We start from the raw sequence: 27,252 nt of genomic DNA on the forward strand, positions 1-27,252 counted from the left end.
TACTTCGCCTTTCCCTAATCGACAACTTCGATGGGCGACCAGATTGTGGCTTCGATGTTATTATTCCCGTCGATTTAAAGTTGTTAACTACCCTTTGAACAGATGAATGTCGCCTTCCTACTATCCTGGCTATTTCGCGGAAACTTTTTCCTTCTTCCCATAATTTTATTATAACTTTTCTTTCACTTACACAAATCTCTTTTCGCTTCAATTCCATAATAACAATTATACACACAAAATAACGAAAAAACGTCCTTATTTTTCACACTTCAAACACAGCCATAAACCAATAACTCACAATCAATTTACTCCAAATGGCAAGGATTTATATTTCGGGGAATCACCTAATTATGTGGCTGTACGCAGACTTTTTCTATTGAACATTTGTGACTTTTCTTATTTCCCTTTTTTTATTTCAGTTTCCTTGAATTCTAATTTCGTAAAAGTGGCCTTATCAAAGCAACAAGACCACAAGCAATATGCAAACAATAAAATGTTTTTAAAAAACTAATTTATTCGTGTGTTTTACTAACGAATAACCAGGAACTGCTTAGTGTACGCACATTTTTTCTAGCGAGTGTATGTACAGTTACTCAAAAAAGTATCCGGACATGACCGTTGTATAGATATTTTCAAAGAAATATAAACAATTGTGGCACATTTGCTTAATGATTATTTGTTATATTTATCTTTGATTGGTTTATAATAAATTTCCAAAAAAAAAAAATTTCTCAGTTTCCGCTTTAAAAAAAATAGCTCCGCTGTTAAGAACGCTACAAAAAATAAAGTCAAAAAAGTATCCGGACAGAAAGCGTTTGAAGGAAACTTACCCCTTTAATGTAAAATTTAATATCTTGTTGGACCTCCTCGATTTTTTATTACTTCCCTTAGTCGACTAGGCATCGATTTGACAAGTTTCTCACAAAATTGTGGACTGATCGTCGCCCACTCTTCCTTCAAAGCTTTTCTAAGTGTAATTAGACTTGAAATTTCGCAGTTTTGAATTTTTCTTTTCAAATGTTCCCACAAATGCTCTATTGGATTTAGATCCGGACTTTGCGCCGAAGTATCTATCACTTTTGGGCAATTGTACAGCCGCCAAAGTCTACAAACGTAGTAGTTATGTTTGGGATCATTGTCCTCATAATAACAAAAATGCTCCATTTGCATTTTCCTTGCGCTTTGAAGTAAGTTTTCCTTAAGGACTGTGAGATGCTGATATTTGTCATATTTCCCATTTATAAACTTTAAATTGCCAACTCCCGCTGCTGACATACAGCCCCATACCAACTGAGAACCACCGCCATGTTTCACCGTCCACTTTAAATTTTTCAAATTCAGCTTCGTATTTGGCTGCCGCCATACAAAATTACTTCCATCTGATCCAAATATGTTATATTTGCTTTCGTCGGCAAATATAACGGTTTTCCAAAAATCGTAAGACCTATTTATATGTGCAATAGCAAACCGTAGCCTTTTTTGCCGATTTTGCTTACTTATATAGGGCTTTTTTCTGGGAACTCTACCGTGGAAATTATTCTTTCGAAGAATATTTCTAATTGTTTCGACACTTGTAACTTTACCAAACCTCTTTTCCGCCTGAGCTCTCAACTTAACTGCACTTAGTTTGGGGTTTATTTTCATTTTCCGCACGATCCATCTTTCTTCTCGGTCATTAAACTTTCGTGGACGGCCTGATCGCCCTTTCTTATCGATGAAACCCGTTTTTTTAAAGCGTGTAATTATTTCATGAACCGTCGATTTATTCACTTTCACGATTTCCGCGATCGCTCGTATCGGTTTATTGTCCTTGAAAAGATCAATAATAACTTTTCTAACATCACTACTAATCTCTCGCGTTTTCCGACCCATCTTTATTAAACGTGTGTATACACAGAAGAATTAAATGCGCTACTAATCAATGTTTAATCACCATGTTAAATCAAAAGACAACTCAGTTGCAATATTGTGCATTTTCCAAGAATTTATCGCTGTCCGGATACTTTTTTTACTTTCATAACAAGCATGTATACATAAATTCTCAGAAAAACACCTGCACTAAAACGAAATGATGATTTTTTTTCGCTCATTCGAAAGTGTTGCTATAAAATATTATTATCGTGGAAAACGAAATTATGTTACTATTTTACAAATCTATGTTTTTCGCATTACAATTCTAAATTAACCATTGTCCGGATACTTTTTTGAGTAACTGTATGTATTTGTGAGTCTAATTTACAAATTTATCAGATAATTTCCAGCCAGTTTTCTCCCTAATAATAATAATATTACGACCGGGAACCAAAAGGAAAACAAAATCATCCAAACTCAAATTTTACGTCAAATTTTCCTTCTCTTTAGTATAAAACCGTTAAGCACGTGGTTCTTCCGATTTCGAATCCCCAATGCTTTGCTAGCGCCGCGCCCAGGTGAGATTCAGCATCTTCTGCAAAACAAACATGACAGTCGTACCAATAGTTAGGTGGGAGCATGAACAGTCACTATTCGTCCCCCTTCAATTTATACAAACAATGTGCGAGAGTAGCGAACGACTACACCCATCGTACGCAGTTACGCTCCCGCGAAAGAAAGAGATCGACCCCGAACCTCCCTCAGGCCTTCTCACACTTGAAATCATTTGCGCCGTCATCAGAACCGTCAGCTTCGCTCGAGTACAGTTAAAACCGAGAAGTCGTCGGATGTGTCGAGTCAAAGTGAGATTTCGGGAAGAGTCCGCCGAACCGCAAATTTCTGGACAAGCTGCAAACGTGAAATGTGTGTAGTTGGTGCGCCCGAAAAAGCTGTCGCACGCGAGAAACTGAGTCGTAGCCGCGAACCGAGTGGCCGCAGCAATTGCCGAATTCCCTGGTGCCGTGGCGGAGCCGCAGACGTCGCCGTCGAGTAAAAGCCCAAGATTACGCGAGGCCCCGCAGACGTTCAATAAACTTGTGCTGGTCCCAGCGTGATCCGAATCCGTGTGGAGAATTCTCACTCGTGGCCGCGGAGGACGTTCGCAGTCCGTTTCGAGCAGTTTCCGTTTTGGGGCTCGGGGTCCGTGCGTGAGTGCCTGGCCGTTGCGTGAATGCACCGCGCTGCCCGCGGGACTGGTTTTGGCGCTTGGCGCAGTTGTGAATGAGTGGCTGAGCCCGTGCGGGTCGGAAGTGGCCGCGGCTGGCAAGTGTCATTGAACGTAGCAAGTGGACGGGGTGCTGGGCAACGTGATCGGCAGCAGCCATCGATCACGGCATTGGTTGGGCCCGTGTAGTGCAACGTGCAAAAACGCTCGACGTAGAAGCATTTAGGCCGCAGGAAGTGGGACGCAGGCGATAAAACGGGAAAGGCCAAAGCAGTCGACGAGGGTTTTTCGTCGAAATCGAGTGAGGAACGCGAGAAACGAAGTGTGCAGTGGTGGTAGTAGCGCGTAGAGTGTCGTCATCGTAGCTGAACGTGAACGCGACAGGGACAGAGCCATCGTGCTGGGACCGTGAGAGAGTGGGACGCGGCGAAAACATAACGCACACAAGCCATCGTTGGGCGCTGGAGTGTTTGTGGAGTATTTTTCGTCAATTCTGTTTTTGATTTTGCACTTCTGCATCGTCGTTTCGTCTCGTTTGGACGTTCGTGCTCGGCCGTCGCAGTTGTCATAACTCGTAGTCGCGGAGCGTAGCGGTCGTATCCGCGCCGCCTTTTTGTTTTGCCGTGTGTACCTCGCGTTTGTCCATTCATAGAAATATTTGCCGAAAATGGCTGACGTATTCGAAATAGAATTGCACGAGGATGAGAGTCAACACGACTCCGACGACGACATCATCGAGGTGGACGATGTAAGTACAGCGTAGCGGCCCCGCGGCCGATTTGCAGCCCGCAACGGGCCTTAGATGGTAGTCGGTGTTGAGTTTGTTGGTAAATATTATGGCGGAAGTCGTGGAAATTGTTGCAGACATGCGGCCTGACTGCAAGGCCTGCCGAGTGCAGGCCAACCGTCTTGCGGGACCCGTTTGCTTGCGTGTTGCTTTCTTTGGAATTTCTCAGTTTTGTTTTGGACATGTCCTGCCCAGCGTTTCCGTTCGTACACGCATTTGACAGTCGTCATGGTCGTCGTTCGCTCTGCGGTTTCGAAACAGACCGTTTGCGGGCGCCCCGCAAGTGTGTGAGTGATGTGCGGAGCTGTGTGGGCACACGCACTTCAATTTGCGATGGAGCAAAGAAAAATGTCAAAATGTCGGGAAGACCGCGTGGGCCAGGAATGTTATGGGTGGCAATGTGTCAGCCTCGATTTGTTTTTCTAACGCGGTCCGATACGCCCCAAGATTGCAAACAGAATGAGCTTCCTTCCGTCTAGATTTGGTCCACTGTTTGCAGCGGACGGAGCGGTTTCCGGACTTGTTATTCGCATGCTTTTCACTTCCAACCAAGGCACACAATTCAATGTCATTCGTTCTGGGGCAGTCGCCATACGGTACCACCCCCCAGCCCCATTATTACAGACAACTCTTCCAAATGCACGATTTGTTCACCAAGCATTTCGCCCCCTGAAGACAAGATCGCGCCTTTGACCTGTTGGCGATGATTCAAAGGTCCGCATCCATTTCCCCCGCCCACACCCCCAACCGATCTAACTGACCGTCAGCGAGATTGACCTGTAGGATCCGTTTCCCGGTGCGGGTTCATGGGGCTCCGCTAATTTGGCACCCAGCCATACGTCCCCGGCACTGATCTCGACAAAATTTCCGGCGGCGAAGTGGGTCCACGATGGTGGTGGTGCCATGTCGACAAATTACTTGACTATGCGATATACATTCGCCGATTTTAGAGCTCAGGCGACCGTTTCGATGGCTTCTGTAAAAATAGAATCTAATTTTGATAATCTAAACTCCTCCAGACGATATGGACATGGTGCACGATCCGGGAGTGGATGTGGGAGGGCAGTGGCGCGATAAGCGTGTGCTAAGCGTGCTAAATGATCACTTGCGTTTCGAAATCACGAAATTTGCGACAGATTAAAGTCTGTGGAAAAAATTCTTGGATACTTTGAGTTTATTTTATGGCGAGATTTTTTGTTTTTAAGGAGGTGGAAATCTTCAAAAAACTTTGGCTTGGGCACGCCAGAATGTGGGATTTTTACCCACTAAAACCACCCCCCCTACTCCGTGGAACCACCTTTAGGTATTACATCACGGGGCGGAGTTAGCTTACTTTAGCTAGGTCTGCTTCCGTCTTCTCGCGGGGTTTGTAATCGCGCCCTCCTCACTTCTTCTGCTTTTCGCAGTTTTTCCTGTATCACTGCGATCATGAAATTGATCGCATTCCAGTCTTCCTGGCAAGCTACCATTCTCCGGACAAAATTTTCCAGTGATAGCACTTCATCTAGGGTTTCCTCTAGGTTCCTTCTTTCTTCGACGAACCTAGGACATTAGAAGAATACGTGCGCGGGGTCCTCTGGGACCCCGTCGCAGTTTGGACAATTATGTCCGGGGTCCAATTTAAACCTGTACAGATATTGACGGTATCCTCCATGGCCGGTGAGAAACTGGGTGACATTATAATTGATCTCCCCATGCTTTCTCTCCAGCCACTCCCTGATGAGAGGGATCAACCTGTAAGTCCAATGACCCTTTTCTGACTGGTCCCATCGCTGTTGCCATCTGCTTAAGGATCTCCCTCTTTCAGCTTTTTTCACCTGCGATAAGGGAGAGATGGACCTGGTGTTATAAATGTTCATCATTTCGGTTGCCAGGATGTAAATTGGCATCATTCCCGAGGTGACGAACGCTGCATCGTCTGAAACGGTCCTGAAGGCAGAACACACCCTTAAGGCTGTTCTTCTGTAAACCGTATTCAGTTTATATGCATTGCCTAAATCTTGCAGCGCGTTTCCTCAAACTGGGACTGCATACAGCATGATGGCTATGAGCAGCCTGCAAGTATGCCGCGATCCTCCTACGTTCGGCATCATCCTTGCCAGAGCCATACTCGTGGTGGATGCTTTTTTACAAGTATGCTCTATGTGCTGCCCCCAAGTATTTGATGGCCGGCTTGGAAGTGATGATACGATTCCCGATTCTGACGCAGGCGTATTTTTTTGCGGCGCTTAATGATGAGGACCGCTTTCGTCTTTTCCTCAGCGAGTGCCAGTCTAGCACTCTCCAGCCAAGCCTTAACAACACTGATTGCTTCGCTTGAGTACAATTCAGCATCATCGAGATGCTTTGCGACCACAACCAGTGCTATGTCATCGTCGTAACCCACCACCATGGCCTTCTCCGGAACCGGAAGGTTAAGCACATCATTGTACATGATATTCCACAGTAGTGGGCCCAGTACAGAGCCCTGTGGGACATCCGCGGAGACAACGTACTCCTTGGGTCCATCATCGGTATTATACCACAATGTTCGCTCATGCAAATAGCTATCTATAATAGCGGAGCGGAGGTAGGTGGGAACACCAATCGCGCCAGAGACTTTCGTATAAGGTTCGAATTGGCCGAGTTGAATGCATTCCACACAATATTTGCTGGTAGAACCCCTTCCGTGAATTGCATTTTCGGCCAAGCTAGTAACCATTTTGATGGCATCAATGGTTGATCTGGCTTTGCGGAACCCATACTACCTATCTGAAAGGCCGCCTTGGCTCTCGACGACTGGGAGTAGTCTATTATAAATAACCCGCTCCAACATTTTCCCCATAGTGTCTAGAAAACATATGGGTCCATAGGAGGACGGTTCCCCTGGCGATTTGCCAGCCTTAGGCAGCAACACCAGCTTCTGCCGCTTCCACGTCGCTGGAAAGATACCCTCGGACATGCACGTTTCGAACAGTTCCGCGAACATATCCGGTCTACATTTGACGGCGAGTTTGAGCGCCTTATTCGGTATGCCATCCAGACCCGGGGCTTTGCTGTCGCCTATTCGACTGCAGATCTCCAGCAGCTCGTCCCTGGTGGAATCGGCGTCACATTCAGGGGACGCTGGGAAGTGTTAGTACCCCGCTTTTGCGGGGGAAATAACCCCTGGATTATTTTCAACAAGAGCATAGGGCACGTGATCTGCGGAGATGATCGGCCTCTAAATCGCCCTGTCACGATTTTATAGGCGCTACCCCACGGATTTATGTCCGCTTCCAAACAGAGCTCCTTGAAACATTTCCTCTTACTCTGATGGATGGCGAGCTTGAGGTTCTTGCGGGCTTCCCTATAGGCGTGCTCCTTTTGCCCTTGATCGATCCTACCTATTGCCCTCGAAGCCGTTCGTCTGGCTATGTGGCAAATCGATCGAAGACTGGCAAGTTCACTATTCCACCAATAATTGGGTCTTCTAGTGGAGAATGAGCATCTCCTAGTCATCGACGCATCACATCCCTTGGAGATGCTTTGTGTAACATGGAGAGCTCTATCCGTGGAGGTGCCTCAAGTCTACCCACACTTCCATGAATGTTTGCTCATCTATCGCTTTTGCAGACCATCATGGTGTTCTTTTGGATTTCGTCTTCCGAGTTGCGCGTCTCTTGCCTTGTGGCTCCGTCCTCAGTTCAAAGGTGATTGTCTGATGGTCGATGTACGTGAAGTCCTCGCTAATTTGCCAGGACATGTCACGTGCCAGCGCAGGGCTGACAAAAGTCAGATCTACAATTGAACCAGTTCCCCCTTTCTGATAAGTGTTTGCATCGCTTTCGTTGGCCAGAACTACATCTAACTGGGCAAATGCTTCTAATAAGCACCGCCCCCTTGCGTTAGTCTCTTTGCACGCATTAAAGTCACCGGCTATCACCTTTGGACCTCGTCCCCTTGCGTCGTGAACAAGATCATCTAACAGTTCCTCAAACTCAGGAAGAGTGAGGCTAGGTGGAGGAGAGTATACGAATACACCGCTTATTTTCGCCCACACAAAGCCACTAGCCGCCTGACGCATACTATATTGTATGGCTTGACAACCGCACGTCCATATCGCCGCTCCACCAGTCGAATTTGTGACCCATACACCACCGTCAAGATTTCTGTACGGTTCATCAATGATAGCAATCTCCATCGAGGATTCGTAAGTGGTCTGCGCAAGCAAATCTTGTGCGACCTTGCAATGATTAAGGTTTATTTGTATTAATTTCATTTTTTCACTGCAGGTTAACGCCTTCCTAAATTTTGGGCATTTACCACTTCCGGCAATATGCCGGTTATCCCTTCCCTCCTTTCCTTCGCACAGAATGCATTTGGGGTCTCTATTGCACTCCTTGGCAATATGTCCTTTTTCCCCACACCTTCGACATCGATCGGACCGATCGATGCCGCTAGTGCATGCCTTTGCAAAGTGTCCAAACATTAGGCATTTGAAGCACCTCTTTAAAGAGATCTGTTTCCTTAGCCGGCAAACAACCCATCCAATTCGAACCTGACTCCACTGGCAGTCGCATTGTGGCCGTTTGAGTACCGCCACAAGTTTTTATGGCGAGATCTGGTGATAGAGGTGTAACCCTGTCAGCTGATCTGCTCATAAGTATGATAACTGAGCATCTCCCCGTCCCCTCCGAATCCATCAAGGGGAGAGGTCAAGTTTACGGTCTGTAGATTGCTCAAGAACCGCTTTGAGTCGCAGGCAAGAATCATTGAAAATTATGCCGGTAACTGCCTGAAATATATCATTAAGTACAAAATCCTCCTTTCCTTCAAATACCTCTGTTTCCGAGAAAATGGGTAAATCCCTTAGACTAATTAAGGCTTCATTTCATGATCATTATGCTGAAAAACTAAGCTCATTATAGGCTCCGGCGATATATTTTAATGTGTTCTTAGAATATCGAAGTTAGGGTTAGAATTAACAAGGAAAAACAGGCTAAGTATACCTGGATTGTTTACGATGTGCTGGAAAATCGTTCAGGTAAGTCGGTGACATATTTCTTTATTGATTTGAATGCTCAACGGAAGTATCGTCGTCAACCCATCGATGTTTTTCTCGCGGATAGTTTGTAAAAGGAAGTACACCTGGCAATGGTTGAGGCTGATTTGTATCAACAACCTCATCTGCAATTTGCGTTGAGGCCTCTTGTATTATATGGGCGCCTGCTGCTGCCTGCAATGTGTCGATGGTCCACATTCTCCTTTCTTTGGCACAGAGAGGAATTTAGGCCAGGTACACAGTCCTTGCTGGTATGGCCTTCTGCTCCACATCTACTGCATTGTTTTGATCTGTCATATGAACTAGTGCATGCCTTCGAAGCCAAGGTTTGCTTCCTAAGCCGTCGCATAACCCACCCTATTGTTACTTTCCCTGCTGCTATCAGTTTTAGTACTGTCTCCACTGGTAGACTTTTTTAGGCCAAGCCAGGGTGTGGTGTCTTCCAAAGGCATCAGCAGAAACTGTTGACTTGCATGAAACTACACCGGTGAATCCTTCAATCGCTCACCCCGCGGAAATGTTAGATGATACTTCATGGAGCCAGTTTGCAATTATGCTGTCATTCCTGTGTGGCTCTTCGCTCGCCTTTTCCTTTCCGCTATATAGAGCTCTTTTTGCACATTAGTTACGAATGACACCCATTCCTTCCGACTGGAACGCATGCTTCGCTCCACTAGGAGATGCATGCTCGGAATGTTGGTCCTCCACGTCGCAAAGCCATTGAAATAGAATGCTCTGCGTCTTCTCCTTCCTCTGGGCAGATTGGGCATGCTGGCGAGTTGTCATGCCTAAACCTGTGTAGATATTCACCGTGACGAGATAGAAACTGCGTTAACTGGTAACTAGGTTCTACTGCACGTACGTGACGTTGGTGACGATTCAACCACATACAAACGGTCGGAATGATCATCATCAACCGGGCAACAATCGGTATCCGGTCTAAGACTGCATTAATAAGGAACTCCAGACACCTCGGTTTTGGTCCGAGGTCCACCAATTCGATATCCCTAAAAGCTGCCTAGCGTCTTGACCTACGCCATCGCTCCATTTCAGGCAGGGTCTGTCCCGTCTTTTTTCTCCCATAGATAATGGCCTTATAGACATTCCGGGCTGGATTATCCTCATACCCACCCACTGCAACCTGTTGAGCCGGATTTTATCTACAACCAGACGGTCGAGGTAGCGATCATAAATTTTATCGTTATAGAGGCTACGGAATCGTCCATCCTTATGTAGGGGCCAAACATTCTTTGTAGGATTCTTCTCTTTTTTTTTTGCTAAGAACCCAAGTCTCCGAGGAACACATAAGGACTGGCAAGATCAAGTCTTGTACACTATTTCGAGCGAAACAGATTTTATAAGCTGAAATAGGCTCTGTTGGCAGCCTACAACCATGCGCGGATTTCATCGTCGTAGCTGTTATCGATTGTGATTTTCGACCCTAGATAGGAGAAATTGTCAACGGTCTCAAAGTTGTATTCTCCTATCTTTATTCTTCCCGTTTGACCAGTGCGGTTTGATGTTGTTGGTTGATTGGTTTTCGGTGCTGACGTTGCCACCATATATTTTGTCTTGCCTTCATTGATGTGCAGCCCAAGATCTCGCGCTAATCAGCGCCTGCTCGATCTTTTGCACGTCTCGGGTGGTTCTTCCCATGATGTCGATATCGTCAGCATAGGCCAGTAGTTGGGTGGACTTAAAGAGGATCGTACCTCTTGCATTTACCTCGGCATCACGGATCACTTTCTCGAGGGCCAGGTTAAAGAGGACGCATGATAGCTCAGGTTAAAGAGGACGCATGATAGCTCATCCCCTTGTCGTAGACCTTTGTTGATGTGGAATGGTCTTGAGAGTGATCCTGCTGCTTTTATTTGGCCTTGCACATTGGTCAGGGTCAGCCTAGTCAGTCTTATTAATTTCGTTGGGATACCGAATTCTCTCATGGCCGTTTACAGTTTTACCCTGGCTATGCTATCATAGGCGGCTTTAAAGTCGATGAATAGATGGTGAAACTGTTGTCTATATTCCAACAGTTTTTCCATCGTTTGCCGCAGAGAGAAAATCTAATCTGTTGCTGATTTGCCTGGAGTGAAGCCTCTTTGGTATGGGCCAATGATGTTCTGGGCGTATGGGGCTATTCGGCCTAGCAAGATAGCAGAGAATATCTTATAGATGGTACTCAGCAACGTGATGCCTCTATAATTGCAGCACTGTGTGATATCCCTCTTTTTATGTATGAGGCAGATAATGCCCCGTTGCCAGTTGTCAGGCATTGATTCGCTGTTCCATACTTTGAGCATCAGGTGATGAATCGCTTGGCGTAATTGGTCGCCTCCATATTTAACCAATTCGGCTGTAATTCCATCGGCTCCTGGCGACTTATAGTTTTTAAGTCAATGAATTGCACGGATTGTTCCTTCTATGCTTGGTCTTGGTCTCGTCGTCTTCAGTTGGCAGGACCTCCAACTCGCCGATGTTCTGGTTGTTCAGAAGCTCATCAAAGTACTCAGTCCATCACTCCAATATGCTCATTCTTTCGGAAATCAGATTTCCCTCTTTGTCTCGGCAGGATGAGCATCGAGGTGTATAAGGCTTCATCCTGCTGACTTGTTGGTAAAACGTTGGCGCATGGCGCGGTTGCTCCTTGTACTTTTAGAGTTCACAGACTTGTTGGTTCTCCCAAGTCAAGATCATTTGTTGATGCTTCATCTCCAGGACATCTGTTAGCTGCGGTTATTGCCGCATCCATTTCCCCCTTCTAGGTGTTACGGAGAGCTGTGATGTCGCTTTAGTGTTAACTCTCAGCTGATTGTCAGAGGGGATTCTGGGTGGTGTTGTTATTCCAGCTCGGAGCACCATGCCAACGAGATAGTGATCTATATTTGCCCCCCTATATGTTCTTACATTCATCAAGGCTGAGAGGTGGCGGCGTCCGATCAACACATGGTCAATTTGGTTAAAAGTGGTCCCGTCTGGAGAGACCCACGTATGTTTTTGGATCGGTTTCCGCGCAAACCAGTTACTTCTAACAATCATTTCGTGCGATACTGGTAGCTGAATAATCCGCAGCCCGTTATCATTGGTATCTCTTTGTATGCTATGGGAGCCGACGAATCGCCTGAATATGGGCTCCGTCCCTACTTGACTGAAGTACCTGTCGTGTAGACTTAATCCCACGGACTGCTTAAGGCACGGATTTATTTTGTGATCCCAGCCAATCACGCTGCAACAAGCAACAAGGGTTATCAGTCTATATTCAGTGCATGGCTTAGCATTCATTCAAGTGGATGCAAAACATACCTAAATCTCTACCGGACTAAGGATTACGGTACGCGAGTTGAAACACAATTCTACGTTTGTGCCCGAAATCTTTTTGTCCGCTAGGACGTTACCATAATAAGTCTTGTACCATTCGCTTACTAGATTATGGCCAGCAAGGTAAAGCGATTACATTTCCCGGTGCCACCTCGTGAATGTTCTCCTCGGCGACTTGGTTTTTGTTCGGCCGACAGGTTTGATGCCCCGTCTTGTTGCCCGCCACCTCAGAACACCTTGGTATAGTGATGAAGGGTGCTTTCTACAAGTAACTACACGCAGTTCAAGAAAGGTGACGTTTGTGATCATGATGGGTGATCTGAATGGCAAGATGGGTTCTGACAACACCTTTCTCAGACCCATGATGAGAAAGCACGATTTTGGCAACCGTAGCGAAAATAGTGGGAGAATTGTGTATTTTTGCTGCTTCCACGGCCACGTCATTGGTGCCACATTGTTCGAGCACAGAGCTTGTCCTAGGTAAGTTGGGTTTCAACTGACCGACATCGTATCAGCAGTAAATTGAGTAGTTATCTTCTGGATGTGTGTATAAAATAGGCGCTGACATCGACCACGAAAGGGATCACCATCTAATGGTAGTGTACCGTAGATTTCCGGTTGCACCCGCCGCTTCTCCCAGGGTCGTAGAGCTGCGACCCCCTCAAGTTCAATATCGACCGCTTGTATGATTTAGTTGTCACTCGACAGCGGGATCAAGAATGCTCTTTTCTCGGAAGCTGAAGGGTCGTCACAGAATTCCACTGATTACGGAATCATGGGAGCAGATCGATGAACGTGATGGATTAAAGGTTCTGTTGATCGCTGCGAATGATCAGCAGCATTGACGCGTTCGCGCTCTGATGCCGTGTGAATTCCTGGAAAGTTCAAACTAGTATACATCGTGGCAAAAAGTAATTTGTGGTTACGCGTATTAGTTAGGGAGGACCTTTCGCAGATAGCAATGATTTCAGCACTGCTGAATTGCTTCATTTACGTGGTAAAGCTGAACGATTTATAGTTCCTTTCTGACGATACTGCTTCTTTCAATTATCTCCCAATGCAATATACCCTTCTGGTATCATCAAACGCAAATCTAAAGATTCTGAAAAAGGACGCTTGTTTTGAGTTAGACAATTGAAGGGGTATTTGCGTGCTCCATGCGAATAAATCGGAAACGGTCTGCGGAGTTTAGATTTCCCCTACTCCTGCTCTTCGTCGACTGTTTCATGGATGCTCTTCAGCTGTTTCAGCGTTTTTTTCCCTTGATCTCGTCTATCATCTGTAACCGCTGTCCTTTCATTGGGAGTTTTGGGAACAGACAGAAGTCGCACGGAGTCAGGTCAGGATAATAGGGGGGGGGGGGGGGGGGGGGGGGGGGGTGTAGAGAAGGATTGTCATCGAGTTTTTGGTAAAAAACTCATAAATGAGGAGGGCGTTGTAGTGGTGGAAAGTCCACTCGCATGTTGTCCAGAATCCTGGCCTCTTCCGACTAATTTTTTGGCGTAAACTTCTCTCTGGAATTATCGATAAAGATTGGAATTCATAATGGATGACACCCTTCGAATCGAAGAAACCAGTGAGCCTCACTTTAACGGTTGACCTTACCGGGTGAGCTTTTTTTGGGTCTTGGCAAATTTTTGACTTGCACAACGCATAAAGACATTCACTTTGGTTACATGAAAGTCGTCAATTCAAGTTGAAGGCGTTCCTGAACGAAGGACACCGTGAAAGATTCATTACTTCATCATCAAAGACTTTCTGAAAAGTTTCCGTGCTATTTTTCGGGCACTTGCTACTGCCTGCAACGTGTCGATGTTGCACATTCTTTTTTTTTGACAAGTAAGGATTTTGAACCAGTTTCACAGTCCTTGTTGGTATGGCCTTTCGCTCCGCATCTCCTGCATTGTTTCGAACTGTCATCCGAAATGGTGTTTCCTAAGTCGTCACATAACCCAGCCTATTGTTACTTTCCCTTCGGCTAACAGTTTGAGTACTGCTTCCACTGGTAGGCTTTTTTTTGCGAAGTCAGGATGGGCAATCTTCCAAAGACATTAGCAGAAACTGCTGACTTGCACGATTCGCGGACGTAAATCCGCGCATACGTACTAAACCACACCCTTGCATACTTCATTCGCTCATTCCGCGGAACTGTCATTAGATATTACTTCATGAGGCCGATTAACAATTATGCTCTTATTCCTGTGTGGCTGTTCGCTCGCCTTTTCCTCTCCGCTATATGGGGCACTTTTTGCACATTAGTTACGAATGACACTAATTCCTGCCAGTTGTCTTCCGATTGAAGCCATTGCAATAGATTATTGCATGCTTTGCGCCTTCTGCCTCGTCTGGGCAGGTTGGGCATGCTGGCAAGTCGTCATGCCCAAACCTGTGTAGATATTTGTGCGCATTAACTGGTAATTACAGGCTCCGTAGTGACAATTGATCCATATACAGATGATCGGAATCAGCTTTTGCGTCCATCGGCCTTTCGTTGAGGTATCCCATCGGGTCTGTCATCTGGCCATTGATGATGCCCTTTCCTCGCTCTTGATCAATTGCACAGCGTCTAGGGTTATCGTCCTCATGTAGATTCGTGAAATCTCTTCAGTCAAGATGTCTACTGGCAACAACCCGGCTATAACTAATGCCGCATCGTCTTATATCGTTCGAAAGTCGCAAATCGTTCTCGGAGCACATAATCTGCACCAGCACAATAGGCTTCTCCTGATTTCGTTAGTTGTCAATGCTGCAGCCCATACAGGAGTGGGATAGAGCAAGACTGAGCTAATGACTCGAGATAGCAACACTCTACTGACGTATTTGGATCCGCTGATATTTAATACCATTCCCTGTGCTGAATTTCAGTCTATTTGTCAACCATTACACCTAAGTATTTTACCGCCTCCTTGCTTCTTATAGTTTGGCTTCCAACTCCAATTTTGAAGTATCCTAGAGTCTTCCGGCTTGTTATCAATACGGCTTCTGTTTTGTGCCCTTTGAGCAATAGTCAGGCAGTTTCCAGCTAACTCTTGATCTTCCAGATAGCTTCATTGGCTTCTGTCTTAATCTCGCGGATGTGCTTTGCAACCACAACCACAGCAATATCGTCGGCGAAACCTACTACTTTTACCCCTTCTGGTAAATGCAGTCGGAAAGTTCCATCATACATGTTGTTCCACAAGAGTGGACTCAGTACCGACCTCTGAGGAACTTGCAGCTAAAACACGGTAGTAATTTGTTCCTTTGTCGCTCTTGTAATTTAGTTTCCTGTCTACAACCTGGTTAGACACTATGTTTCTTAGGTAGCGTGAAGTGTTCATGAGGATGAGGAATGCTTTGAAACCGACCAGTTTTCTGAGTTGAAAGCATTCTTCACATTCAACGTGACCACTGCGCAGTACTCGTTTGACGGTCATCGCCATCTCTCACCTTGTGTGGCAGTCGCAGCGGTATCTACCACCATCTTTATTGAATCGACGGTGGAGCGATCTCTCCTGAATCCTGCTTTATTGGGAATACCATCAGATCCTGGTATTTTCTTGTCCTTTTTTTTGCATACTTGAAGCAATTCAGCTTCGGTGATACGGGGTATGGTCTCTAAACCAGCTGCATCGATTGCTTCAATAAATGTGCTCGATGTTTACAAGAACAGAGCCTTCACTATCGGTGCCAGAATTGTCGGACAAGTTACTTGCGGTGATTTCTTCGCCTTTATTTTAGACATCACCACTCTATAGGCTGTGCCCCAGGAGTTTACGTCAGCTTCGTTGCAGAGGTTTTTAAAGCTCCTGATTTTGCTTTGTTTGATGGTTTTCCGGAAATCATGCCCCAATTGTTTGAATGTGAAGAGCAGCTCCTGGAGGTCAAATCTTCTCCTCGAACCTTGGACGCTTCTTTGAACTTGCAGCCACTTTGCCCTCAGCGTCTTTATTTCCTCACTCCACCAGTAGCATGGTGGCACCCGTTGGCAACAGATTGTATTAGAAGTTTGGTCAACTTTTCTGCTGATCCTTGGTTCACATTGGCGGAGTTCATTACGAAGTCAAACGCATCTTTGTTGAAGAGGTTTTCCTTCCATGGACCTGTTAGTTTGAGATTCTGTGCCATTCTGTGCTCTTTGATATCAAACACCACCGCCTGATAATCACTGTGGATGAATTCTTCGCTAACCCACCACCTCATCTTAAGCAGAAGCGAAAAGCTGCCGAAAGTGTTGTCAATGATCGAATCCATACCAGCTTCACGATATGTGTTTGCCTCACCGTAATTTGCAATTCTTAATTTCAAAGACGCAAACGCTTCCAGTAGCATTCGACCTCTGAAGTTAGTATGCTTGCTACCCCACTCTGTTGCCCACGCGTTAAAGTCACCGCCGACAATTAGTGGACCTTTAGTGTTTGCGTCTGTCGCCACATTTTCTATCATTGTATGGAATTCTTCTATTGTCCAACTAGAGCTTTCTAGGAACGCTTGCTCCCCGCATGGTGATTTTTCTCCTGTTTCGCTAAGTTTAAGCAATAGATCTCCGTTTTGAGTCCTGCTGATTTTGGACATTTTCTCCAATTTGGGGTCGGTTTTGACGCTGCGCAGTATATCCGCATATGACATTTCCCCCGTTTTCTTAATCAAAATAGCGTCGGTCCTCGGTTTTTTGAATAATTTGCTCTTATTCACCATCCGGTTCTTGGTAATTTTTGTCCAAACTACTTTTCTATCGTCCACCCATTTCAGGTTTGTGTCATTTCTTGTTGGCAACTCGAGTTCAGGGAGTCTCTATTCGGGATATTCTTTCCCTTTATCATAGGGAGCGTTCCAAAGGTCCGGCTCTAGGATAGATCCCGTCGTGATTTCCATTCGCCACTGGTCTACTAGTTTCTCATAGAGCAATATCAATATCCGCAAGAGATAGCTTGACATGTGAAATGAGTTTTCTAATGTGCCTAGCATATCTGTCCATCTTACGGAATTGAAGGAATTTCTGACATCAAGCGGTATGAGAAGCACTACCCGTCAAGATCGGCGGTTTTGTGCCTCGGCTCGTGTCATGACCCCCATAATAGCATCCACCGTGGATCTCCCTATTCTGAACTCAAATTGGCTTGGGATAATTTCCCGGGAGCGCGGAATGCTTCAGTAACAGTACACTAAAGGATTACAGTATCCTATAGGAGACAATGGGGCCAGCATTACCCTCGTTTGGAAAAGGTTACTGCAACAAAATAAAGTTGAGATTGCTCAACAAGGTTCCCGCTAAAAAACGAGCGTCAACCCAGCTGTCAACCTTAACGCGAAGGCCATCAATTTTTCTTCTTTAGTTCCGACCTTTCAAATTTCTCAATTATCCATTAAAACCGATGCTACTCCACCGGTAAATTAAATTCTCTATTTTTTCGAGAGATTATTTCGCTTGTTTATTCGATGAGGGATTGATTGCAATGACCCTCTAACTTTACGCCCAATGTCCCGCTAATGACTCCGCTTACATCTTGAACTTGAAATTCCGCATCAGCAAGGACAATAACATCTACACTTTGTACAGATGTCTAGGACCAGCCTCATTATAAAAAAATCTCTATAGAATCCCCAGCATCATTTGACTTCACATGCATAATATTTCGCCTTAGTCAGCAGCAAGCAGTAGAAATGCATTAAATAATATGCAATATGATGAAATCTATTTGGAACCAGCAACCAGATGGTTAATGATCATTTTCAGAATATTAGAAAATTGCTATATTAAAATGTGAAGTATTTAAATTAATTTTAGGGTTTTGGGGGAAGTTAAAAGATGGTGGTGGGGTAGTGGGTTTGTAAATTGTTGAAGAAAATCAAATAAGAATTAAGAAAAGGAAATATGCTACATAAAAGGAAACTCTCGTCACAGGGCAAAATTAACTAAATGATGCGGATGCTGCGCGTCTTCTCTGTCGATGGTGACATCGATCTAGATGTCGCTCGATGCATTCACAGTGCTAGATCCGCCTTCGCTGTCTTGTCTAAAATCTGGAAATGCAGTACCTGATATTATTTTCAAGAAAGAATTTCCTTGGCGCCCAGGCAAGTTACTTGTGGACGCTGTGATCAGAAAGTAGAAGTGGCAAAGGATAGGTCACATAATAAGAAGGGCCAACAATTTCATAGCTAACGACTCCATGCTGTGGAAGTCGTAATTCCAAGATGGCCAACGAATGGGTCGCCCCAGGATCATCATTCATCTTCTACGGATTTGAGTGCTGGGGAGTAATCAAAAGCAATGAACGCCGCCTTGCAGTTACAATGATAAAGTTGTCTCGGGTAATTCGCTCTGATAACCCCAAATTGAGTCTCATTTTATATTCGTTCTAAACATTTTAACATCAGGTTCAGAGTGGTCAAGACACCTTTCCAGCTAAGCTCTAGCCGTGCCTTTTTTCTGAATAGCGTTGCAATACCTAAGAAAACTGAAAACCAAAATAAAACCCGAGAAGAAATAGAAGTAAAACAACAAGAAAATATGAGGAAAAAACATAAATAACTATAACGACAGCTGGCATGGAAAGAAAGCGAAATGTTTACAGTAAGGTTCGTCGCGAATCTTGAACTCGAAGGCAGTAGGTTTCCAATTGATGCACATTCACCACCGGAGAACTGTATACGAACCATGGTTGCAACAACAGATGATCGAGCCCGTTTTGAGAAGCAATTCAAGAAAGTTACATCAGAGCGCGACTGATGATGACGACGACGACCATGTTCCGAGAAAGAAAATGAGCCAACCATAAAATGAAAGGAGGAATAATAACACCAAGCCAAGCAACGGAACTTCAAATGGAGTTAGTTATATAAAAGTGTCAGGAATGCGGTTAAAATGCCGGCCCCGTACATTTGCCGTATAGAAATATCGTGAGAAAGAGATTGGCGAATTGGCTATGGAGTGGAATTTAGGCGGAAAGCGGAGGCTTGCCAAGTTCCGGCTTCAAATTGAAGCGCTGTTACGAATTGACACACTTTTTTTTTGAGTTACGAGGTAATTACTTAAATGTTGATTGGGAGATTTCGAAACATTTCGGTTTTGGTAAAATGCTGAATGGAGTTGTAATCGATTTGATAATTGTAGAGTTTGGCTAATGACCAATTTAGGTCACTTCTGAATTGAAAGTTGAGCTAGTTGGGAAGAAACCAAGTAGGTGCTTCTGCAAAATTGATCATTCCTTAACTTGCAATTTTAGATTTGATTATCTGGAATGGATTTTAGAGTGCTTACAGTGCAACCAGGCCAGAAAACTGCTGCTTTGTAACCACCACAGTCGAAAAATGAAGCAGTTTTTGTGACCCTTCGAGCCCATCATCCTCCTCACAATAAGGACAAGCATTCTATGTCAAGTTACTTTCCTCAACTCTCCCTCTATTCGTGATCAACACCCCACGATAGATATCGACATAAAAACTAGTCCCAGAAACCATTCAGAATCTTTTTGCTCAGTAAGTCTATATTTCAACTCCAATCGCTGAGATCTATAATACAATCCATGGAAGAAGCTGTTGAACAGCCTCCTCGATCACTTCCACAATTACAGTCAATCGCCACCTAGGGAAAGCGAAAGTGAAAATCATGGCATTGAAATAACGAACTATTTTTCGGATGAGTGGGTAAAGTACGAAGAGAATGAAAGCATACAATTGAACTGAAATTTATCTTTGGAAATTTCGCCAAGTGAAACTCTTAGCCATAATGGAAGACATGATTTGATTATTCTAATATGATTCGTTGTATTTGCTTTATTTGAAATGTCGTCCCCAATTAGCATTAATAAGATAAAAGGAGTTTGGGGAACAATCTCAAACCAAGGAATTTTCTAAAGTTGATACCATTTAAGTTTGCACTTTCTCCATCAGGGTCCGGAGCCCAATTAGCGCTTTGGTGTGCCGTTTTGATGCCACAAACTCCTAACACCGTGGCTGATGTTATGAGAGCAAGGAGGCAGACTCCAGCCGGCTCAGGTCTTCAGAGCCAGCCCGTAGCATTCACAAAAAAAGCAGCTCTCCCACACCAGCTAGAAATCTCTCTGATGTCCCCAAAGAATGGTTTACCCAGTGTCCGTAGCCTGACTCTAGCTAGAGCTGGGCAATCATAGAAGAAGTGCCTGAGGGTTCATCCCGATCAGCCCGCTCATTCTCCTCTATGTTTCTATGCCAGGGAACCCAGAGGGGGATGACTTTAAGTCTGCCGTCTAGACTGTTCAGCGCGTTTCTGTACTGCTCCACCAGCCTGGAGGATGTCGTCGCTGAATACAAGGTCTTAATGGTCGCTTGGCTGTCGGTCAGAATGGCTATGTTACGCTTGGGGCACCAGCAATCGACAGACTTGCAGTATCGCCAATACTTCGGCTTGTGTGTGTGCGAGAATAATGGACAGAAACATCCCTGACACTAATATCACCAAGTCGTCGGCATACGCTGCTGTCAAATATTTGTAAAATTTCGTCTATCACTATTAACCAGAGCATCGGAGAGATGGCGCCACTCTTCACAACTCTGGTCAAGTGGTTGCCTCTCAGATGCGACTGGATTATCCTGGTACTTAGCATGGATATAATCCAATGCATAAGATACGATAGTGATGATGATGGCTTGATTGCTCCCTCTATATCTTTGCGGTTTGCTCTTAGGCACTCATCCTTCTCCTATTTGCAGCTTTCCTCCTTCTTTGTTCTTTCAGCAACTCCTCCTGCATTTGGATGATTGCGGAGCTAACCGCAAGCCACTTCTCCTCGGACTCCAGCATCTCAGTAACCAAGCTCTCCGGGGTCCCGCTCCTGCCCAGCACCTGGTTTAAGCTCCTTCTCTCCATCGCAATTCGTGGGCAGTGAAACATCACATGCTCTGGATCCTCCGGTATGCCATCGCATCTGGGACAGTTCGGAAAATCATCCAACCCAAAGCGGTGCAGATACTGCCTGTAGCAACCACCGTGTCCCGTGAGGAACTGGGTAATGTGGTAGTTGGTCTCCCCATGTTTTCGGTCAAGCCACACCCTAATGTTGGGAATGAGCCTGTGTGTCCACCGACCTTTCGCAGATTCGTCCCATCTGCGTTGCCAGAGATCAAGCGACTCTGATCTTGCCGCATTTCTACGCTGTGCATGCCCCTCCATATGTCTTGCATTGTACGGGACACTCATTTCTTTGGCCAGAATGTCAACCGGGATCATGCCTGCCACCACCAATACTGCCTCATCTGATGTGGTTCTAAAAGCACTGCAAACCCTCAAAGCCATCCGCCGGTAAACCGAGTTCACCTGCTTCCGTCTCTGAGAGTTTGCAAGCGCCTCTGCCCACACAGGCGACGAGTAGAGCAGGATGGAGCGCACCACTCCGGCTAGCACCAACCTCCGGCAATGTTTCGGCCCACCAATATTTGGCAACATTTTTGCAAGTGCCGTGGTGGCACTGGCTGCCTTTTGGCATGCATACTCTAGGTGCTCCCTAAAACTCAATTTGGTGTCAATTATTACCCCCAGGTATTTGATAGCCGGTTTTGATACGACCGTATATCCACCGACCTCCACTTTTACAGTATTATTTTTCCTGCGTTTCGTTATCAAGACCGCTTCCGTTTTCGCGTCCGCCAAGGTCAGCCCGGCCTTTTCTAGCCAGGACTTTACCGCTCTCACTGTTTCCATTGCGTAAACCTCCACATCTTCTGGGTGTTTTGCTGCAACAACCACAGCTAGGTCATCAGCAAAGCCGACAATCGTAGTCCCCTCTGGGACGGGAAGAGCAAGCACCCCATTATACATGATATTCCACAACAGGGGACCAAGTACCGATCCCTGTGGTACCCCGGCTGTGACAATGTACTCTTTGGGGCCCTCATCCGTCCCGTACCAGAGAGTCCTCTCTGAGAGGTAGTTTTCCACCAAATTCGCTAAGTATCCGGGGACACCTATGTCAGCCAACGCCCCTTTAATTCTATTCCAGTTGGCCGAGTTGAATGCGTTTTTGACATCTAACGCCACCACGGCACAGCAGCCGCCAGAAATCAGTGCACCTTTTGCCAGGTTTACCACCATGCCAATTGCGTCCACCGTAGAGTGGGCGCGTCGGAAACCAAACTGGCGTTCCGACAAACCATTGCTGGCTTCGACGATGGGCAGGAGTCTGTTGTAGATGACTCTCTCCATCATCTTCCCCATTGTATCCAACAGGCAGATAGGACGATAAGACGCTGGGTTTCCAGGTGGCTTGCCAGGCTTTGGAAGCAACACCAACTTTTGCTTTTTCCATTGGGCAGGGAATATTCCTTCTTTTAGGCACGCCTCGAAGGTGTTGGCGAAAAGTTCGGGCCTAGTCTTCACTGCCAGTTTCAAAGCTCGGTTGGGGATGCCATCCAAACCTGGGGCCTTATTGTCACCGAACCTACCACATATTTCCCGCAGCTCCTCCACAGTTACAGGCGGTATTATGCCGTCATTTGGCTGGACAAAAACTTGCCTTCCCCTATTTTCGTGGTGAGGGAACAGAGTGGTAACAATCTGTTTCAGGACGCGCAGACAAGTCACCTGGGGTGATTTCCGCAGCCTTTTCATTACCACTCTGTAAGCCTCGCCCCAAGGGTTTATGTCGGCATGGTCGCACAGCTGTTTCAAGCAGTTCTTTTTGCTCCTCCGAACGGCTTCCTTTAGGCGGCCACGCAATTGCTTGTGTGCCTCCTCTCGACCGTCGCCACCGGGTTTTCCCCTGAGCCTCTGGCAAAGCCTCCTTGCCCGAAAACATGCGGCTCGCAAACTTGCGATTTCATTGTTTCATTGGGCATAGTAGCATCGCATGCTTCCGTCACCCATCGAGTGATCTGGGTGGCTTTCTCTCCAGCCGTACCATTCAGGGATATGTCGGATTTGAGCACCGCGGAAAACCTGTCCCCCTTGAACGCTTTCACTGCCCAGCCAAGCATACCACCCGGCATTTTGCGAAAACTCTTTTTCGAGCTCGATCCGCCCTTGATCTCTATGCAGATTGCCTGGTGGTCGCTGTGAGTATAGTCCTCACTGACATGCCAAGCGATTCTACTGGCTAAAGTGGCACTCACGTATGTCAGGTCCACTATAGACCCCAGGCCCCTTCCCCGGAAAGTGTACGAAGACCCAACATTCGCCAGTACCACGTCCAGCTCCGCGAATGCTTCGAGGAGAACACGTCCCCTCACATTAGTTATCCGGCTGCCCCATTCAAGAGCCCACGCATTGAAATCGCCTCCTATTATGATCGGCCAACGTCCTCTTGCATCCAAAACAAGAGCAGCAAGCATCCGCTTATACTCGACGAGTGTAGCGCTGGGTGGAGCATAGCAGCTGTAGATGCCCTTCACCTTCGCTCTGATGAAGCCCTCCTCCGGGTGCTCCATTATTTCCTGGAAGGCTTGTTCTCCACAAGTCCACAGCGCTGCTTGGCCCGTTTGGTCTTTGACCCAAACGCTACCACCGCGGTTTCGGTATGGTTCACTTAGTATGGCCACATCGATGTTTTTCTCGCGGATGGTTTGCGCGAGTAGATCCTGCGCCGCCTCGCAGTGGTTGAGGTTGATTTGTATCAACCTCATCTGCGATTTGTGCTAAGGGCTCTCCTGTATTCCGGGCACCTGCTGCTGCCTGCAATGTGCCGATGGTCCACACCCTCCTTTCCTTTGCACAGTAGACAATTTGGGTCAGCTCCGCAGTCCTTGCTGATGTGGCCCTCCACTCCGCATCTCCTGCATTGCTTTGACCTGTCATTTGGGTTAGTGCATGACTTCGCAATGTGACCAAAGCCAAGGCATCTAAAGCACCGTTTTAACGCCACCTGTTCCCTAAGGCGACACATAACCCAGCCTATTCTCACTCTCGCTGCTGCTAACAATTTGAGTGCGTTCTCCACTGGTAGGCTGATGATGGCGGTTTGTGTTCCCCCATAGGCTTTCCTTAGCGTTTTCACCGCTGACTCTTGTAGTCCGGCAAGATCGAACTGTTTCTCCAACGCTTCGCGAACCTCCTCCTTCGTCGTGATTTCATCTATATCTTTGCAGATTATAGTGATCTCCGGCCTGCTAGCTCTTATGTCGGCTTCCTGCCCTAAAGTCTTCCCGATTTGGCTTAAGAATTTGTCTGCGGTTACATCCTTGGATTTCTTAAGTTCCAACATAAGATCTCTCCTGCGACCGTCTAATACGGCTGACGTTGTCTCCCAACTTGGTGAGTTCGGGGTCTGCCTTCACTTTCCTGAGAATGTCGGCGTATGACCCTTCGCCTCGTTTGGAAATGAAAATCACCTCCGGTCTAATCTTCCTCCGATAATTTCTTTTCCGCGGTTCTACCTTCCTCCAAGCTTCCGCATCCGCCTTTGAAGGTTCGATCCCTTTCTTTTCTCCCTCTATATCTAAGAAGGCAGCTAGGGTATACTGCTTGTACTGCGGTGATCGCTCAACCGTGCCAATTACCTCGTGAAGAGCTGTTTCTGTGGATCTGCCTTTGAGGTAGGCATGCTGGGACTTAGAGAAAGGCCGTTTTCTCGATAATTGCCCTTAAGTGGATGTGCAGTACGCGCTCTAGGGTCTTCAGCACGAAAGAGGTGAGATTGATTGGTCGAAAGTCTTTCGCAGACTCATTGTTTGGCCTGCCCGGCTTAGGTATGAAAACCACTCGTGCGCGTCTCCAGGACTGCGGTACGTATTCTAAAGAGATGCAGCTCCGGTAAATCTCAACAAACCATGACACAATCCTCTTTTGGTGATTCTATAATTGCCGATTTGATAGTCCCGCACGGCTGGGGTGACTCACAGTCCATCTCGCTGGAGGGAAAGTGCGTTTGAACCAGCAGCTCCCAGGTTTCACCAGGAGCCTTTCGACTTTTTAAGGCTGATCCGGCATGCGCCATGTATGTCGAGGAAATACACCCGTTCTCTGCCCCCGCCTGCTCCAGTTTGATCACGACTAGGCCGCTGGAACTCAGGTCACGGAAAAACGTGCAGATTCTTCTTCGCGGTTTTGCAGAGCGGAACACTTTTACCATTGCGTTCCTAACTCCGAATCGAAATTTATAGGGGACCTTTTCCAGTGTTTCCAGGCACAATCCTGTTATATGGGGTACAATGGTTGGCTGTTTGTCTGGGGTTCCTACTCCTTGATAATAACTCAGTTTTCTATGGAAATCCTGGGATTTTGAAGGCGCAGGGATTGGACGAGTTTGTCCTTATCCATATGGATCTTCGGCAACCAGATTCGAGCGATCGGTCTCCTGGGAATCTCGTCGTAGGGGATGACTTTGAGCTTTAGGCCCTCCCAGGCGTCGCAGATCTTAGCGATGCACGAACTGAGAAAGTCCCTAGAGAATTGTGGAACGCACGGACCACTTGAGATGAATCAAAGCATGGGATGGATCCCATGTGTTTGCCTTTGGCGTCCAGGAAATGTTCAATGACCACGTTCGACACCCTCGCGTCAACACTAGTCCACATCTCTGGCACTAGTTTGTCGTTGGCGGAATTACCATTAGCCAGTGCCACACGTACTGGCTGGTCACGTCGCTGAAGGGTTTCGTAGTTCGTGACCCCTCGGCTCGCGCTGTTGTTGCGTACTTTCCTCAGATGTTGCTTAGCGTCCGAGCTCTTGTCCACTTTGTTTCGCTTGTGATCTTGTTCGACCTCGTCCTGAGATCGAGTGCGTTTGAGAGCGGTGGGCTTCGCCTTCAGTTCGTCTGCCAGGTGTTTGCTGTTGTATTTCTCAACAATCGCCTGGTATTTAGCGAGGTCCTTTTCATCCCGCTCGTCGACAGTACCCCCTTATTCTTAGCAATCTTGCCGAGAATATGCATGGCCTTCTGGTACTGGCTATTGAGCAGGTCATTAGCGAACCTTCGCTTCTTAATCGGTTTCCGATGACCGACGTTCTTGTCGGTTTTTGCTTTTGAGGGATCCCCCCACGTCGAGGGTTTTGGGTTAGGAATATTATGTCTGGTACTCGCTACATCCAGCTTAACGACAGTGGATTTCAGGCTGGAAACCACTAGTCCGTTTGCCACCTCGTTCCCTCGCTCCGGGAGGTCCCTGCGGTTGGTTTCAAAATAGCGGTGCAACGCTGGCACCTGGCTGGATGCCAGCAGCTCGTCCTCCGACGATGCGCCTGGCTTCATCACTTTCTCTTCTATCGACGGTTTATTAATTTTTTTAAAAATTTAGTGCATGTCTTGGTTCTACGGGTAGTCCGGGAAGGATGTCCACCGTGGCTAGCCCGGCCACTAGGATAAGGGTCTTACTTTAAACTTAAGGTGCCCAAGGTTTCAGAGTTCACATAGTAAAGACCCCATTGGCCACGCAGCCCTCGGTATATGCTGTTCGACCTTGGCTTGGGGTCCTATTAGCACATTCTCCAGCGCAGGGAGTACGATTCATTGGCTGTTGCTTCGGTTCATCCCCTCGCCAGATCCGCTTGCCTCTAATACATGACCAGCAGGCAAGCAGATCCTCGTCAATTGGATGAGCCTACTCCCCGCCCGGACCTACACACTCTTGGCCCGTCCGAAGACAGTTTCCAGCGGCCACTTCAAGGAGGTCGTGTAAGGACTTGCCGAATTATGCAGCTTTAATCTGAAGCATAATCAGACCAGGCCGCCAAACAGCTTAAACTTCTGGGAAGTTGGGATTTGATGGTAAGACATAGGGATGTGGAGGCATCGGTTGCACGGCTCAGTGCCTTGGTGATAGTGTGGTGGTGGCTTAGTGGGACCACAAGGAGAAGAGGGTGGCAGAAAGAACTGATCTTTATCGGATGTCAGCAGAGGGTGAGAGATTTTGTTGAAGGAAGATAGGATCCGGATTGAGAGAACTTTGGTTTTTCTTGGGTAACTGGATAATGCGAACGCTCTTGCAGTCGGTGCGATAGTGGGCGTTATACAATAGTTGATAATAGAGAATAGGATGAGGAAAATGCTTGGGGCGCATTTCTTGAGGACGATGGAAGGTATTTTGTTAAGCCCGGGACTTGCTTTTTCGATTGTGACTATTGGAGTTGCGAAGGTGTTCGAACTTAGCTAGGCCAGGGCA

At 46.5% G+C, this 27,252-nt stretch overlaps 1 protein-coding gene across 2 annotated transcripts in view; it reads left to right on the forward strand.

Annotated features, from left to right (window-relative positions):
* Positions 1 to 2,654: 2,654 nt before the first annotated feature.
* The window catches only part of LOC119647551 (ribosomal protein S6 kinase beta-2), a 197,321-nt gene continuing 172,723 nt past the window's right edge, over positions 2,655 to 27,252 (forward strand). Inside the window, exon 1 of one of the 2 annotated variants that reach the window (XM_038048544.1) lies at positions 2,655 to 3,824. In XM_038048544.1, coding sequence (XP_037904472.1) covers positions 3,744 to 3,824 — 81 coding nt within the window. In that variant the 5' untranslated portion in view covers positions 2,655 to 3,743. The remainder of the gene's footprint in view (positions 3,825 to 27,252) is intronic. The other variant, XM_038048545.1, reaches the window with a different exon arrangement.

This window comes from Hermetia illucens, chromosome 2 (genome assembly GCF_905115235.1).
Source record: "Hermetia illucens chromosome 2, iHerIll2.2.curated.20191125, whole genome shotgun sequence".
Lineage (NCBI taxonomy): Eukaryota > Metazoa > Arthropoda > Insecta > Diptera > Stratiomyidae > Hermetia > Hermetia illucens.